Source organism: Leucopleurus acutus, assembly GCF_964270905.1.
Source record: "Leucopleurus acutus genome assembly, chromosome: 1".
Taxonomy (NCBI): Eukaryota; Metazoa; Chordata; class Mammalia; order Artiodactyla; family Delphinidae; genus Leucopleurus; species Leucopleurus acutus.
Genome location: NC_139142.1, coordinates 142468951 through 142485571, shown reverse-complemented (window position 1 = coordinate 142485571; position 16621 = coordinate 142468951). Strand labels below are relative to the sequence as shown.

The window sequence follows — 16621 nt, the reverse complement described above, 5'->3', positions numbered from 1 at the left end:
TTCATTTGATTCTCTCCAAGGGTGGTAAATCTTCATATGTAAAGGGTGTGTTTTACTTTTAGAAATGGTCATTCATGGAAACAAGCCAGGAAAATAGGATGAAGTGACCAGGCTGTTTATACTGATTTTGTGTGAAGATGAGGTGTGGCCATAAACCATGACAGATTATCTAGCGTGGCTCAAACTGCCTCTGAAGGCAGCTCCCCAGAGAGGAATTATAGATTTGCTCAGAGTAGTCACTAGACTAAATGGCTAGTCATTTGAGATGGCTTCTTTCAAAGACAACAATGTCATAGATGTAGAAATTTCATTAAAAATTAGCCTTTTTTATAGTCACACGGAGAGTGGCTGCATTAGGCTGGGAACTGCTCAGGGGCAAGGGAAACAGGTAGATACTGGACCTGAGAAGACAAGGAAGGAGCAAAGTGGCATTTCAAATCCCCAGAGTGACCTCTTCTCAGCACCGCTGGAGAGAAAACACAGGCCAGGGCTGCTCCGCAACCCAGCCCCACTCTGGGCACGTGGGGGGTCATAGCTTCTCTCACCAGGGCCCCTATGGCCTGGCCAGGCACCCCGGTTCCAGGATCAGTGGGTAAGGGGAATGGGCATTTTCTTCCTCATGGTTGGCCCTCCACGAAACTGCTAAAAGTAGCTCCCAGTGCAGGCGGGCCCCTCAGTACCCTCAGAAACAAAGCTGAAGCTATTCTGAGGCCCAGCTCTAGATGACATCATGGTTTTCTCACATTATGCAGCCAATCCGGACACAAAGCCTGCCTTGGCTTCCATTCTTTTGACAACTAAGAGAGAGGCAGGGTCCTCAGGCTGGTCTCTCTCTGCAGTCTGCTCTGTGCTTAGTGGGCCTGGTAGCCACCTCCCTTGTCCCAGGGAGACTCAACTATGAAGAGAAGGGGAGAAGGCCTTTTAGCTGAGTTTCCCTACCTGAACAAGAAAGAAAACCAATACATCACGCTGGGGGTGGGGATGGGGGGGATCGGCAATATTCAGGCCTCAGTTTCCCTGTCAGTCTGAAGCAAGGAATTTGCTTCCAGATGACGTCCAGTTCTAAAGTCCTATGAGTCTATGAATAAAAACTTAAAAACAAAAATTGATAGTTTGGGGGGTTGGTGGTGGTGGTGGTGGTGTGATGAATTGGGAGATTGGGATGGACATACATACACCAATATGTATAAAATGGACAACTAGTAAGAACCTGCTGTATAAAAAATTTAAATTAAATTAAATTAAAAAGAATTGATAGTTGTGACTATTACCAAGGGAGGTAACTTGATTTTAGGAGCTTGCCTGAATTACGAAATAATGTTGCCAGGTGACCTTGAGATGGACGGTTTGGGGTCTTCTCCAATGAAGGGCGCCAGTGTGGCTCAGGACCAGGTCTGTGAAGTTCAAGTCCATCAGCAATGGCTCTTTCTCTAGCCTTGTGGGGAAGTGGGGGAGTCTCTGGCCTATTCTCTGGGCTGGATTACATCTTCCTCTAAAGAGGCTCTTCACCTGAGAGGGGACAGGCCTCAGTCCACAATAAATGCAAATGCAACCTGCAGAGAACCAGGAAGGAGGCCAGCAGCCACTGCAGGGAGCTCTTGGTGGGTCACCAGTGTCGCCCCTGCGGGAGGCCGAATCTCCGCCCCCATCACACCTCCCAGAGGGGGCGGGAGCACCTGATGGGGAAGCCTGTGGACTGTCAGTCACTGCTATCAAAGCAGGAGCTAGGATTGAGGGTAATTAATCATGCTCCCTCTGACAGCAATCCAGGGCCTTATCTGTACCCCAAGAAATGCCGCTGGTCTCCAGTTCCCTCCTCAATAAAGGAGACTGACAGTTCCAACAAAGAGGCCCCTTATCAGATTTCAGCGGGGGAGCCTGAGGCAGCCCGAGGGAGATGTGGAAAAGGCTTTTATGAGGCCGGGACCCAGCGAAGCTGTGGGGGCTCCTGGGGCTTTAACCCTTGGAGGTGGGAATGCCGCTGGGCACTGGCGCTCGCAGGCCAAAGCCGGGATCGGGAGCTTTCAGCGAAGATGGAGCTGAACAAAAGCTGCTCCCTGGCACTTGGCTCGTCTTCGTCTGCCCAGCACTCAGACCGTGGAGACAGAGCTTAGTGGGGGTGAGGGCAGAGTGGGGAGATAGCCTCCTCTGGCACTAAAGACAAAGATGGGAGATGGCAGGAATGTTGGGGGGAGGGCCACTTCCTCCCCACCACAGAGAATGGGCACATTCCAGTCAAGACCAGAAGCAATCAGGGGGCAGGGACCCAAGACAGAGTCGCATGGCTGCCTTCCTGCCTACTGGTCAGGGGTGAGGGCCCAGGACCCAGGGCGTGGCCCTGCCAAGGACCCTCGCTGCTTTTTCCTGACTTTGAACAAGATCATTAATCATTTCCATAGCCTGTCAAGAGAGCTGGGCGGCTGACCAGGGAGCCTAGAAGAGTTAAGTCCCGCGTTAAGCAGGGAATGTGCATAGGCAGACAGGCAGGCAGGCCTCCTGCTTATTCCTCTGCATATTAATTCCCGCCCTGCTCCAGTCCTGCTCCCCAGCAACAAGCAGAGGAATGACTGGTGATTTTTTTCCCCCCACTTGTTCATGTAGAAAATACCTCCCACCGGGAAACTGGGCAGCAGGCTCTGGTGGTGTGCCACGCAGTGAGTAGATGACTGTTCCACAGGTCAGGGCAGAGGCAAGGATGCGCAAATATCCTAATACCAACACGTATGCTTCAGCCCTCTACCTCCGATTTCCCACTGAGGGGGGTGTCTAACTGACAGAGCCTAGTGCACTAATCTTAAGTATACAGCCCACCAGATCTTTACTGCTGTGCATACCCCTGTATCCATTCCTCAGATCAAAATACAGAACATTTCCAGCACCCCAGAAAACTCTTCCATTACCATTCCCAATCACTATCCATCCCCTATCCCCCCGCCCCGACAGGAGGTAACTATTATCCTGACATGTATCACTATAGGTGACTTTCTTGAACTTTACATAAATGGAAGAATGCAGTATACAGTCTTCTGTGTCTGGCTTCTTTTGTTCCACGTTAGGCCTGTGAGAGTCATCCCAGTTGGGTACAGCAACAATTCATTCTTTGTCATCACTGTGTGGTATTCCACTACAGGACTATGCCAACATTTAGTCATACATTCTACTACCAATGGAAATTTGAGTTCTTTCCACTCTTTGGCTATAATGAATGGTGTTGCTACGAAAACTCTTGCATGTGTCTTTCAGTGAACATAAGCTCTCATTTCTCCTGGGGATACACCTAGAAGGGAAACTGCTGGGTAATAGGGTTGGCATATGTTTAGCTTTAGTAAATATTACCAAAGAGATTTCCAGTGGTTATGCCCATTTATATTCCCACCAGCAATGCATGGGAGTTCTGGAGGCACCGAACCTGAGAGGCTAATTTTAAACCCATTACCCTTCTTGATACTCTAGTTCAGACTAATTGCTTTAGGTGAAGTTCAACAGTATGTGCAGTGTTGTACTCTACTATGGCCAATAATAAAATAAAATTATGGTTATGGCTGTGCTGTTTCCTTCCATAAAAACTACATTCAGAGAAGTAGGCTAAGGAGTTAGAAGGAGGTGGACCGTCGGGTCATCTCTGCTTCGCCTGCTGCTGGTCAACAGACCTGGCCCGAGTCTCCAGGAGAGGGGGTGGAAGGCTGGCCGGGGAGAGGTGCAACAACTCAGGGGTGTTCTGGCCTGAGCAGTGCATGGGTGTCTGAGCTTCCATTGCCAATCCATGCCCCTCCCTCTCAAGACCTAGTAGATTTTCCCACAGTGTAACTGGGTCAAACTCTCCCTTCAAACTTTCCCTACGCCAACCTTAGGACGATTTATTGAATATTGGCTCACCTTGGAAAAAAGGAGGCAAAACTATCAACCCCATTTCATGAAGTGCTAGAAGTACCAATAAATGACCTTGAAGGGGAAGAGGTTGAATTTAAAGACAAAAGTGAGCTATTCAAATTAATCACACCTTTCAAAAACCAGGGGCCCTTCTCATTATCATGGATAACTGGGTAGTTATAAGGTATTTAAATGACTATTAAAAGTGGGGGGGAAAAAAACCCCAGTACTTGAACAGCGGTTGGATCACCTGGGGAGAGAAAAGGATCTGGCCTAAGACAAAGATTTGCATTTTGGACTTTCATTTGTGGGTAAAGTTAGAATATGAAGCCCCGAAGCCTACTTTATCTGACAAAGACAAACATATTTTAGTCTATCAGGAAGAGTGGCCATGGCACAGACCATTTACAGCAAGATACAAAGAATATACAAGAAACTCCCTCCACCAAAAGGCAAAGCAATATATGTCACGAACATTTCCTTGCCTGAGATGGATAGATAAGCACACAACAGAAGGAAAAACACTCAAATTGCACTTCGAGGCAGACCAAGCCCTTTTCCCACAGTAAATTCTTTGTATATACACATCAAAAACAGATCCAACAATCCATTTGGGAAAACCAAGGTCAGTTTGCAGCCCTGAACAGAACTGGTGGGGGAGGGACGGCAGTTCTCCGGTGAGGTCTTGACAAAACTTGTCTTCCACATGACCAAGCATGTCCTTAGCCTGGTGTGCCGAGCTGGGACGGGGACTGGAGGGGAGATCCTTGCTTGTGGGCACTCCGGGTGTGCGCAAGATGCTACCGTTAGGGCTTCTGTCTCCCGTGCCCCCAACCCCAACCTGCCCTGACAGATGGCAGCTTCTGTGCCAGCCACTGTGAATTGTCACATCTGCCCTTCCCTGAGAGATAAGCCGCCTTACCCTGAGATGAAGACTCTTCTTGCATGAAGAGTTCTACCTCGTGTTAATCAGTTAGATGCTGTCAGACCCTACTGGAGACCGACCTGTGGAGGCGGGCCACTGTCTCTGGGGCTCAGAAGGCTGAAGGAGACATGAGGCTTGTCTGCTGCCCCAGCGGGAGGTGATGGAGCTGCTGGTGCCAGGGGCCAAGTTTCTCAAGGGCAGTGCAGGTGAGGAGAAAAAGTCCTGGCCTGGGGATTAGGAGACCAAGTGCTAAATTGGCTCTGTAGCCTCAGGTGAGTCATTTAACGTGCGGGCTGATTCTTCATGGCTAACGTGATAACCTTTGCTCTCTCCACCCCACAGAGCTGGAGCTGTGGGGAGCAGCAGATCAGATAGTGGGTTGAAAGGGTTCTGTAAAGTACATGGGGTAACAATAATAAAATTAACAGCAAAATCATCTCCCTCCTCTTTGATGAAACCACACTTCTGTTTCACTGCCTGGGGAACAAGAGAACAAGCTCGTCTTCCTTAGTGATGAAGGAAGAATGGAATTGTTTACAAGCCTTTGCTTATGAGACTTCCAAACTAGCACCACCCCCTCTCCGTACCCCCTGGAAAATCTACCAGGGAATGATACTTCAGGAATCACCCACCGTGAGTTAAATTAGACAAAGAATTTTATTTACAAATGTTTGGCTTTGTTTTTTGGACAAAGAAAGGTGTGTGTGTGTGTGTTTTACACACACACACACACAAACGTGCACGTATGTGCATGCACGTGCACATGGCAAAAGGTGAGGAAAAAGAGGCATGGGTGTCCTGAGATCTAACCCATCTTTCTACAGAAACATTTGTCGGGGAAGCACAATCAAAGGAAATTTGTTTAATTCAGTTTGGCTTCAGTCAGCCAAAGGAACACATGATTCACCAAGGAAAGGAGTGAAGCATTTGGTTCTGGGGGTCCCTGGTGTAGTTTTTACACAATTATTTTGACAGAAAATTGCTCAAGGGGCTTTTCTTCTATTTTGATTATTGAGGATGGCTCATTATCTGTTTTGTAGCTCAACAGACACAATCAGGGATACATAACACAGAACAGAGAACTTGGAAGAAACTTCCAGATTGACTCTAACTGAACCTGCGCATTTTATAGATAAGGAAACTGTGGCCCCCAGAAGAGGAAGGATTTGCTCAGGATCATGAAGAAGGGTGGGATGTTAGCACTGGCTTCACACTCCTCAGTCCAGAGCTCTTTCCCCCTCCGCATGCCTCCCGACAGGCTGCAGCAGCCGTTCCTGAGGCAGGCAGGACACAGGGAGCCCGACTGGGCACTGCCTCGGCCTCTTCTCAGGCGCCTTCTGGGCCAGGTTGTTCTGCTGGTGGGGGAGGGGTCACGAGGTGCAAGTCACCCGGTCTGGCCTAGAAACCAAGGTGCCTCGAGCTGAAAGGCCCATCTGCTGCAGTCAATTCACCCAAACATGTTAACAAGCCAGAGAGACCCAGCACAAAGCAGTGGTTACGGCTGGGCCCCTCTCCCACTGGACAGCCGTTTTATCACCTGCAGCTGCAGTCATTTGGGGCCGCCTGCTGTGTCCTGCCACCCTTGGAGCCCGGTCCACTTCCTCTGCAGTGGAGCCTTCCACGTCAAAACTGCCCAGCCCACTCACAGCCCAGGTGGGCGTCACCGGGCCTTTCAAACTCAGGTTGCTTTCAGTGGTTCCTTTGAAATCTACTGCTTATCCTTCATATTAGCTCTGGAGGATGAGTTGCTGACCCACTGCCAGGGTCTATGAGGCTTTTCCTTGCACCCAGCCAGCTAACAAGATTGGGCTCCTGAGTGTCCCAGACACTCCAATTTGGGAGTGACAAATAAGTCACAAATGTCCGGGGGCCCTTGGTCTCCCCATTCTGTGAAGAGTAAAGACAGCAAGCTTCCCATGGTTAGAAGCGCAAACTGCTCCCAGTCCCCTTGAACTGCCCATTCTAATTTAGACCATCAACCATGAGTTTTCCAGGGAGGAGAACACTGTGATTTTAAAGGGAACAACCTCCACAGTCTCCCTGCCTCAGCCTTCCCTCTTCAGCCCAACTATACACTGTTTGCCACAGCAAACCTCCTAAAAGCACAGCTCTGGCGCTACTTCTCATATGTTAACTTCAATAACTCAGCTATGTCACAGACAGGAGTGCTAACTTCTTGGCCAAACACGGCTCTTCACAGTCTGGTGCCAGCTGATTCATCCAGGCCACAGACAAGGGTTCTTTCAGCCGTGCCTGGACCACGTACACCACGCATGCCCCGCGTTTCTGCCTCCACTCTCCCTATGCTGGAGCTACAGCAACTCTCAGGTCCCTACGCTCCAGCCTAGGATGGGGCCCCAGCACCCATCCCTTTGGCACTCAGCCACGGACGGGGAGTTCATCCTATTGCCCAACACGGGCCCTGCCGCCCTCAACATTGTTACCTGAGTGGAGATAAGATGATTTCCCTGAAGAGTTTCTCTGCAGAGGAAAGTTTTGATCTTCACCTTCTTTCCTATCCTTCTATGGCAGTGGTTCTCATCAGGGGGACAGTTTTGTCCCCCAGGGGACATTTACAATATCTGCAGACATTTTTGGTTATCAAGACTGGGGGGTGCCACCCCCAACAAAGGACTATCCAATCCCCAAAATCAATATGCTGGAGCTGAGAAACCTTATACTAGAGTAATTAACAAGTAGCAAAACTGACGTGACTATCTCTCTTCTACTGCTGATGCCAGCAAATAGTGAAATACCTAACATAAGTGCTGAAGACAGAAAAAAGATTTACTCAGGGCCTGGATAACCATAAACTGACATGATCAAAGAGAGTTTCTTACTCCTGCTTTGGGTGGAATAGACTAGATGGCAGTCTGGTAGCCCCAGCGCTGTGCAATAGCGGGACACTCAGCACACACTGCTCTCTACTGCTGACCTCCAATCACGGGCCGCTGTCTAACTGTGGGTGGGAGTGAGGTGGGGGAGGGGAAGCTCAGCTTCCCTGCGTGGGGCAGCTGAGTTAGGAAAACCAACAGGACTGCTCCTACAGCAAACACGTCCTGAGCAGCACCCGCCTCCAGGTCTGGCCCTGTGCTAGCACTGGGGACTTGGAGAAATGACAAAGTGGCTGTCCTCAAGGAGCGCCTCGTCTAGTGGGGACATATAGAAGTAAACAAACAATTACTGATCTTCACTCTTGGCTAGGCTGATATAACTAAAAATCCTTTTGGGAAGGGAGAAAAACAATAAAGTATCAATAGACTATAAAGCAGTGGAGCCACACTGCTGATTAAAATCTATATTGTTATAGCAGCCCCTCTGAGATGAGATCAGCTCCCGGGTTTGCACCAGCTGGGCTTGTGGAGCTTGTAAATAATTAAAAGGTAATTGGAGGGGGAGACCAAAGTATTAAGTGGATTTCTCTCTCTCAGGGCAACCAGGGAGTTTCATTGCTGCCAGTTACATTATCTTTCGGGATTATATTCTTGTTTTTTACTGACACATGCAGCTCCAGATAACAGTTGGAGGAGTAAACTAATTAGAGCTGCTTAGACTGCTTTGATAGGCTTGGGGATGGGGGAAACGGAGACTCAAAACTTTCAACTGCCTTTGTAAGCAAACCAGCAATAATAGGCGTGCTACTAAGAAGGCAATAAGGCTTTGGAAGGTAAAGGAAGGGGAAGGAGGGGGAGAGAAAGAGGGATGGGGCTGGTGGGGAGAGGAAGAGGGAGGGAGAGGAGTTAACTCAGCATATTTAGTTGCTGGGGGCTGTCATTATAGCTCAGCCCAGGATAAAGAGGAGGATTTCATTCCCAGGTCTCAATAAAGGAGCTGACACAGAAACCAAGGGATACATGATCAGGCAGGATCCCAGGGAACATGCTGGCAGGAGCAGCTCTCCCTTACAGCTTTGTCCTGAGGTGAAGAAGATGGAGCTACACAGGTTGCAGAGGATCATCTCCTAGAGAGGCTGGGGTTCTGCCCATGCTTCCTGAGGGCTGACCCAGCTGGTGAACCCATTGCTGTGACAGGATACAAAGGCAGGAAGTTGAGTCACTGGGCTCAAGACTCAGACATGCCATCGTCCAAAGTGGAGATGGCTGGGGGTGGGTGGGTGGGTAAGAGTGAGAAGGAGAGAAGGACAGGGAAGTGGGAAGGTGCATTTTAAGGCAGATGCCCATGTGCCCTATACTTAAACTGCAGGAACACCCCAACCAAGCCAGTGAATGCAAAAATCAAAGAGCCAATGGATAAGAAAAAAAGAGTTAGCTTTTCCTTTTCGTGGATCATTTCAGATCCTCCCAACAAATCCTGAAGGGCCTCTATTCTTTCACTGGCCCTCCTAAGACTCTGTTAAGCTAGACGCAACAGCAGGAAGCCCCGTATACCAGTTTAAGTGATGTCCAGGACTGCTATAAGCTAAGAAAAAAGTATAATTGAATTTGAAATGACTCCAGACACCAGTTCATCAGAACAGTGACAAAAATAAAGCAGGACCAAATCTGGATGATCATTCCATTCATTTTCTACCCAGGCCCTCTTTGCCCCCTTCAACCTGGTTGTCAATTATTCTGATAAGTATGGGACCAGCTGGCAGTAAATGGCTCTCGTCCTCCTGGGCTAAGATGCTGGCACTCTGCAGGGAGGATGGCTAACAGTGACCCGCACACAGTAGGCACTCTATAAATATTCAGTGAATTGAAACGATGAGTAGACTGAACACTCACCTCTCTTCTGCATAAAGACGAAGAGGTCATCCAGGAACTCTTTCCTTTCTGGATCACTGTCCAGTTCATACAGCTGCAATCCCAAAGCCCCCAGGGGAGAAAAAAAACACCACAATGAAAAATTCCATCTTATGCAGGAAGTCTTACACCAGTGATACACAACCATCTGAATGACTACAAATGTGACTCATAGGCCACTTCTATCCTTATTCCTTGGGGATCAGATACAACGACCCACTGCAGAACTGCCCCTTTCGTCATCACAAAGGAAACATTACAGACCTTGGCAAAATCACGGGAGATCTCTCTTCCCCGGCCTCCATCTGCATCATCACTCCAGGCCAAACCACCATTCTAAAGGGAAACAAAGCACAGCGTTCAGAAGGGAGTAGGAAGAGAGTGAGAGAGGGGAAGGCAATTGTTTAGGGTGCAGATGAGGACCCTTAGCAACTGTGCTTTCCTGGCTCACACTGAAAGACTGACGGCTCGAGTAACTGTCCCTGCCACCCTAACAGGGACATCTTGTTTTTATGCTTTCAATTATGGTTCCAAAACCAGAGGGAGTCATGTGGAAGAATCCTCTCCATTTGTTGGAGGGGGGTGGGTGTTACTTATACCTTATAATCCTGGAGAAGGAGGACACAAAGGCCCAGTTTTCTGAGAACCTGCTCAAACCTAGCTCATCTTCTGGGAGCCATCACTCTGAGATGTACCACTTTCCCGCAGGTTCTATATGGCATATGTTTGTATGTTTTATGATGTGTTTGTATATTATATGGTATGTTGTGAAGATACCTAGCCTGGCCTCCCACACAACACTCTAAGTGGAAGATAAAGGGTCAAAGGGAGCTAGACAAAGATCTCGAAGATCTCAAAGATCCTGTGGTCTCTCAGCCAAGCCTCACCACCAGAAACCCTAACTCTAGTGATTAGAACTGCCTAGTGATATGAGGGCCCTCAGGGCCTGAGATTATTCCCAAGGCACAGAGACTCTGTGACACTAGGGTGAAGTTCATTTTCATTAGAGAAGTAATGAAAACCTAAATCTAATTCACTTGATTAGGTCAAACCAACACCATTCAACTGAACAGGAGGAAATGGCAAATATGCTTTTGTTTATGTTCTTGAAATCTGCTTCCCACTTTTATTCAGCTGGGTAACTCTTATTTCTCAAATCAGGCATCATCTTCTATGGGAAGCCTTCCCTTCACACCCAGCTGCACAAGTACTCTGGAAGGACTCTCTGTACATTTCGAGCTTAGAATTTCACATATTATTTTGGAATTATTTGTCATCCCCACATATTGTAGGCTCCTTGAGAGCAGTGTCTTATTCATCTTTGTACCTTTAGCACGCAGCACACTGCCTGACACTTATAAGGCTCCAGTGAATACCTGATGAACTATAATCACTGTTAAAAGGCATTAACCTTTTTTTTGAACCAATTAAGCAGCTCTTCAAAAAATATACAGACAGGGCTTCCCTGGTGGCGCAGTGGTTGAGAGTCCGCCTGCCGATGCAGGGGATACGGGTTCGTGCCCCGGTCTGGGAAGATCCCACATGCCTCAGAGAGGCTGGGCCTGTGAGCCATGGCTGCTGAGCCTGCCCGTCCGGAGCCCGTGCTCCGCAACGGGAGAGGCCACAACAGTGAGAGGCCCGCGTACCACAAACAACAACAACAACAAAAAAAAAACCAGACATATATATCATACAGAAGAGTCCAAAAGGCCCTCTGCTAGTGGGGAGTATGAAATGTCAGAGCAGAAGTCGCCTGTTCACCTCATCCCACCTGTCAGTGGAGGACCCAGGGATGGGAATGGACACTCTGAGACCATCACTCTCACATTTCTCCCCCAGGAGCAAAGGTGCCCATAGGCACAAGCACACACGTGTGCCACCCAGCTGGCTGGGGTGTGTAAGTGGCTGGGGAGAGACATCTGGGGTTGGGGAGCAGGTTTCTTGGGAGGCCATTCTTTGGATTGCTTAAGGATCTCGTAAAATCATGCCAGTAAATGAAAGTGTGCTCTAATTCCATCCTCTCTCTTTAGTAAAGCTTGCCTGAAAGCAGGAGGTTATTCAGTTAAATTCTGGGGCCATACTTTGCTTCCCCTACTCAAAGTGGGCTCTGAGATGTAGACCCACTTTCTGAGAGCAGCAATTTAGCGCACACAGAGGTAAGTATAACCAAGAGAAGTGACACCCTGTCAGTTGACATGAAACAGGCTACATCAAATTGTTTCCCTGCTTATCTAGTAAAAGACGTGTGTACGGAAGTGCTCAGGAAATGCTATCTGACTGTGCACACATCATCTCCCCAGGCAGATGCTGTAGAAATCTTGCTATAGCACCTTCAGCTCAGGGAGGCCAACAACCAAGCAGGAGGAACACTATTTAAAAAAAAAAAAAAAGCTAAAACCCACCCCCACGTTGTAATTACAGTCAACAGAAATCTGGTGTCATCTGCTGGCAACTAGCACAATGAATAATCAAGATGAATTATGCCTGTCAGCTCAGCAAAACCAGACAGAGTTACAGTCCCCTTTCAAAGGCTGCAGTAGGTCACCCTAATGCCCAGTGATTTTGTTTGAGCCAGTAATTCCTGCTGGAAAGTCAATTATCCCTGGGGCCCCTATCAGCTGAAAGACATTTAATGGGGGATCATTGCTGCTTCTGTTATGTCAGCTGTTTAGTGTGGCAGCTCAATTCCCAACTCTCTAGCTGGAGATCTGAAGCTGATTCTGTTCACAGGAGGATTCTTTATCGGTCACCAAGAGGGATGAAAACACAGTTTTTTCCTAATCACAGTAACTTCTAGGCATTCTGAATGCTCACTCAGAAACTATTTAACACTCAGTTGGGTGGGGAGGATGGAATCCACAGCCTAGAATCTCAGACAGGGCTTTCCACAGCAGTAAGGGAGTGTAAAAACAAGCAGGCCAGTGCCAGTGCCACCACGGGTATGACTACGTGTGAAAATAAACACCCGAGTGTGAGGGCTCAGCTCCAGAACGGAGGAGAATGCCTTGTAGGATGGGGATGGGGGTCGTAGTGGCCCCGTGGCTTTCACCAGCTCTGCCCAAATCTCAGCAGAGTCCGAGCAGTGATGGTCAGACGGTGCACTAGCCACGGCCCACTAAGTAAGAACCATTCAGATTCAAAATCTGCTTAGAGACAGGATTTTAGCTTGACACGCACTACGTCAGTGACCACAGAGGACAGGGAGACTTGTCAGAACAGGACGGAAATAGGACACTACATTCTTTGAGCAATCCCACTGTTTGACCCATTACACAGATAGGAGTGTCAGCTACTATTTAAAGAAAACACAGGAAAAGAGCTGCCCAGGAGCGGAGGTGTTTTCTTTTGTCCAAGGCAAAATTGGGCCATTATACAATTTAAAACATTCAGATGGGGCTGATGGGGAAATGTCCACTCTCTTTGCATTACTTTGTTTTGAGGCAATTAAACTTCAACCCTGATGCACAGGATTTTCTGGCTGAGGTGAGAGTAGTTCCTAAGCCCTGCGCACCCTTCACCGTCTAGCTGGAATGCTGTTTCCTCCGTGCAGTCTCTCTGCCCACCAGTGTCTTTCTCCTCTGGGCTGTGTCACCTCATGTTCTGGTTATTGTGCCCCTGCTTGTGTCCCCAGTCTGTAAGCATCCTGTCAGGGTATCCCCAGCCCCCAGCACACAAAAAGCACTGACACATCTGCTCAGAGACAGGGATGGGCTCCCCCATGGGACCTCCAACCCCACAACTCCTATTTTCCCCTCCTCCTTTCATTGGGAGGATTACAGGCTTCAGCAGTTATTTTCTTGGCTCTTAACTCTGATCAACTGCTGTAAAACACAGCTCACTTATGCACTTCAAGTTTATGTGCAGGTTTCTTGGCCTATCAGCGGGGTGTGGGTGTGCCTGCTAGAAAGTAATCAGCTCAGAAATGATTGAATTTCTTCAATGTAGAATGTGCCTGATTGAGACTGTAGTGGTGGAGGAAAGGAGGGAGTGGTAGAAGCAAGTGTGGGGAAAACGCACCCCACTCAACAGTTTAGAGATCAAGAGGGGTCCCCAAGACAAGCGCTTCAGTTGAAGGGTCGCCACGTGCAAGTCCACCAGCCGGGGGAAGAGGCTTTGTTCCCTGTGGGCAGCAGGCAGCAGCATTCAACCGCCGAGTAACGTGTGGGATCAACAGTAGCCAGAGCGGCCGCTCACTGCCATTTACGACCTTCTCAGCCTCTCCTACTTGAGAGCTAGATTTAACGGCTTTGATCTCACCAGGAGCTCACAGGAAACTGACAGTTTGTTCCCAAATACCCACCCACGGCTAGCTTTGGCTACCATACCCACATTCAGCTCATTTTCCCCAGGGAGGCCACCGGGTGTTTTGCCTGTAAATCTCTCAAAATTGGTAGTGAAAGAAGGCTGGGGAAAGAAGAAAGCGGAGCAGGAAGCTAGTGTTTGTGCATCTTCTGTGTAACAAGGACTAGACTGGGAGCTTACCAACATTTTCTCCCTTAATTCTACAATGTAGAGGTGCTTATTTGGAGATAGGAAAACAAAGGCTCAAAGAGTAGGTTAGTTACCTTTCCTACAGTCTCAGAGCTCCCAAGTGGTAGCGTCAGCATTAAAACCCAGGTCTGCCTGGCTCTCTGTTACACCACCCTGCCTCGTGGGTGGAAAGAACAGTAGAGAGTGTTCTGGGTTGGGACATCAGGAAGGGAGAAAGGGAGGAAAAGAAGAATAATGTCCTCTGTACACAGAATGTCTACAAATGCCAAGTCTTGGCCTGGGACAGCTCTATCAATGGGAGATTCTTTCGCTCCTTGATTTTTCTCACTGGCTTCATCTGGGAGGTGCAGCCCAACAGAAAACCAGCCCTCACACAGCATCTGCCCAGGAGACTTATCTGGGGCTACTGGGGGTACTGGAATAAGAACTGCTAATCTTTGGGCTTCCCTGGTGGCGCAGTGGTTGAGAGTCCGCCTGCCGATGCAGGGGACACGGGTTCGTGCCCCGGTCCGGGAAGATCCCACATGCCACAGAGCGGCTGGGCCCGTGAGCCATGGCCGCTGAGCCTGCGCGTCCGGAGCCTGTGCTCCGCAACAGGAGAGGCCACAACAGTGAGAGGCCCGCGTACCACAAAAAAAAAAACCAAAAACTGCTAACCTTTTACCACTACCTCCACAGAACATCCTGGCTAAGAGGAGCCCCCACATTCCTCTCAGAAGGGAGACAGACAGACAGACAGACAAGTGGTTATGCCTCTGAGGGGACTAGAAGAATATGGCACCTAGCACGGCCAGCATGCAAATAAAAGGCCTTGAAAAAACAACAAATCAAAGTCTAATCTGACTGCTACTCAAAATTTAAATAGTGCTTCCTCAACACCTCAACCCTGGAAGGGGAAATGTGGTCACTATCCTTGAAAACCTAAAAGGCTGCCTTGTGGAAGAGGAAGCAGGGTTGTCTTTTTTTTTTTTCCCCTTTTCCTTTTTTCTCTAAAGCCCCAGAGGGCAGAACTAGAGTCACTGAGCAAAAGTTAACAGGGAGAAGATTTCAGGTCGATTAGAAGAAAGACTTCTAACAATCCGAACTGCCCAATAATGGAGCGGGACTTCGCAGGAGGTGGGCAGCTTCCTGTCCCTAGATGACCATCTGTCTGCGATGTCATGGTGTGGATTCCAACATGAGATAGGACTGGATGAGAGGGCCCCTAGGGGCCCTTTCTGTCCTGAGAAGCAAAGAGCCTAGGACAAATTCATTCAATGCTGATTTCCTGAGAACCCACCCCAGTTAGAGCATGTGCAAGCTGCTGAGAAGAATTACCCACTCTCCCCAAAAAGTGGTTCCCACACCAGGAGTTTTACCACAGAGTTGGAAAAACAAGCTGAACACACGCAGCACTTAATAGATAGAGCAAGTCAAAGTACCAAAACACAAAGTGCCCAGGAGGTGGAAGAAAGGAGGCGGCCCAGAGGTGGAGATGAAGCTGGCCTGGAAGAATGGGCTGAGAGATTTACAGTCTCAATGAGCATGGAGTGGGGGATAAACAAGGCATGTTTTGGCAGGGAGGATGCAAGTCTGAATAGTTAACGTGGAAACGGGCTGTGAAATGCCTTGAATACCAGGAGGAAATTTAAACTCTGAACTGTGAAGAGGGGGGAGGCGGTGGATGTTTTCTGAACAGAAAAATAAATGATTAAATCAGTGTTTTAGATGATTTTAATGACCCATTTTTGTTGGAAAATACATAATATATACATACAAATGTATATAGGCCCCTAATCGGATTGGAATCATGGGGGATTTTCACTTTTCAATTTTTTCCTTACGTCCATTCACATACAAACATCTGATCACTAGTATATACTAGATACTGTGAAAGGTTCTGAGGGAAAAAGAACAAGACAGATAAGAACTTCTGACTTCTTGGAAGTTACAGTCTAATGGAGAGGGAGAGAGAGAGACGATTTAAAAAACTGTTTATTTTTTCTAGATTAACGTCTGAATCATTTGTCAAGACCCATCACTGGCTTCTTCCCCACCCCCTGCAACAAAGAAAATTCGGACTGCACTGAAATTACAGAATAGTTTAGTGAACTGACACAATCACCATATAAGAGAGCAATATGACTCTTCATTTAATAAAATATATTTTTAATGCTCCTCAGTAATGATTTACAACGTTCACATATTACTTCTGTAAACGGTATGGAAGATTTGAGAGGGAAAGCCAGAACTGGGGCTGGCCAGCTATGCAGTAGCCCACGCTGATAATCTGGGTTGGGGGAGGGAAAAGCAGTAGAACCAGGGAGAAATGACTGTCTTAAGAAGCAGCCAAGTCAGAGAATCAACCGGATCTGGACTGAGGGGATGAAAGAGAAAGAGAAGGATGAATCTGAATCGTATCGTGAGAAAGGTATGTTCTGATGAAAATGGAGAGACGCTGGGCAGGGGATCAAGCAGGAGGTCTTTGAGCACTAATGAAAATAGACCACTGTCTCCGGGGTTGCATCAGGGGTGACAAGAACAATCGCACAGCCCTGGAGGACGCCAAGTTATGGCAACTGGCAGCAGCAAGAGCCAAAGGCTTATTGCC

At 48.3% G+C, this 16621-nt stretch overlaps 1 protein-coding gene across 2 annotated transcripts in view; it reads right to left on the bottom strand.

Moving 5' to 3' along the window:
* Window positions 1-16621, bottom strand: part of ARID3B (AT-rich interaction domain 3B) — a 49106-nt gene that overhangs the window by 9728 nt on the left and 22757 nt on the right. For both annotated transcript variants that reach the window (XM_082841394.1, XM_082841395.1), the window contains exons 2-3: window positions 9805-9876; window positions 9523-9595 (exon numbers count right to left, since the gene is read on the bottom strand). In XM_082841394.1, the coding sequence (XP_082697520.1) occupies window positions 9523-9595; window positions 9805-9876 (145 nt within the window). The remainder of the gene's footprint in view (window positions 1-9522; window positions 9596-9804; window positions 9877-16621) is intronic.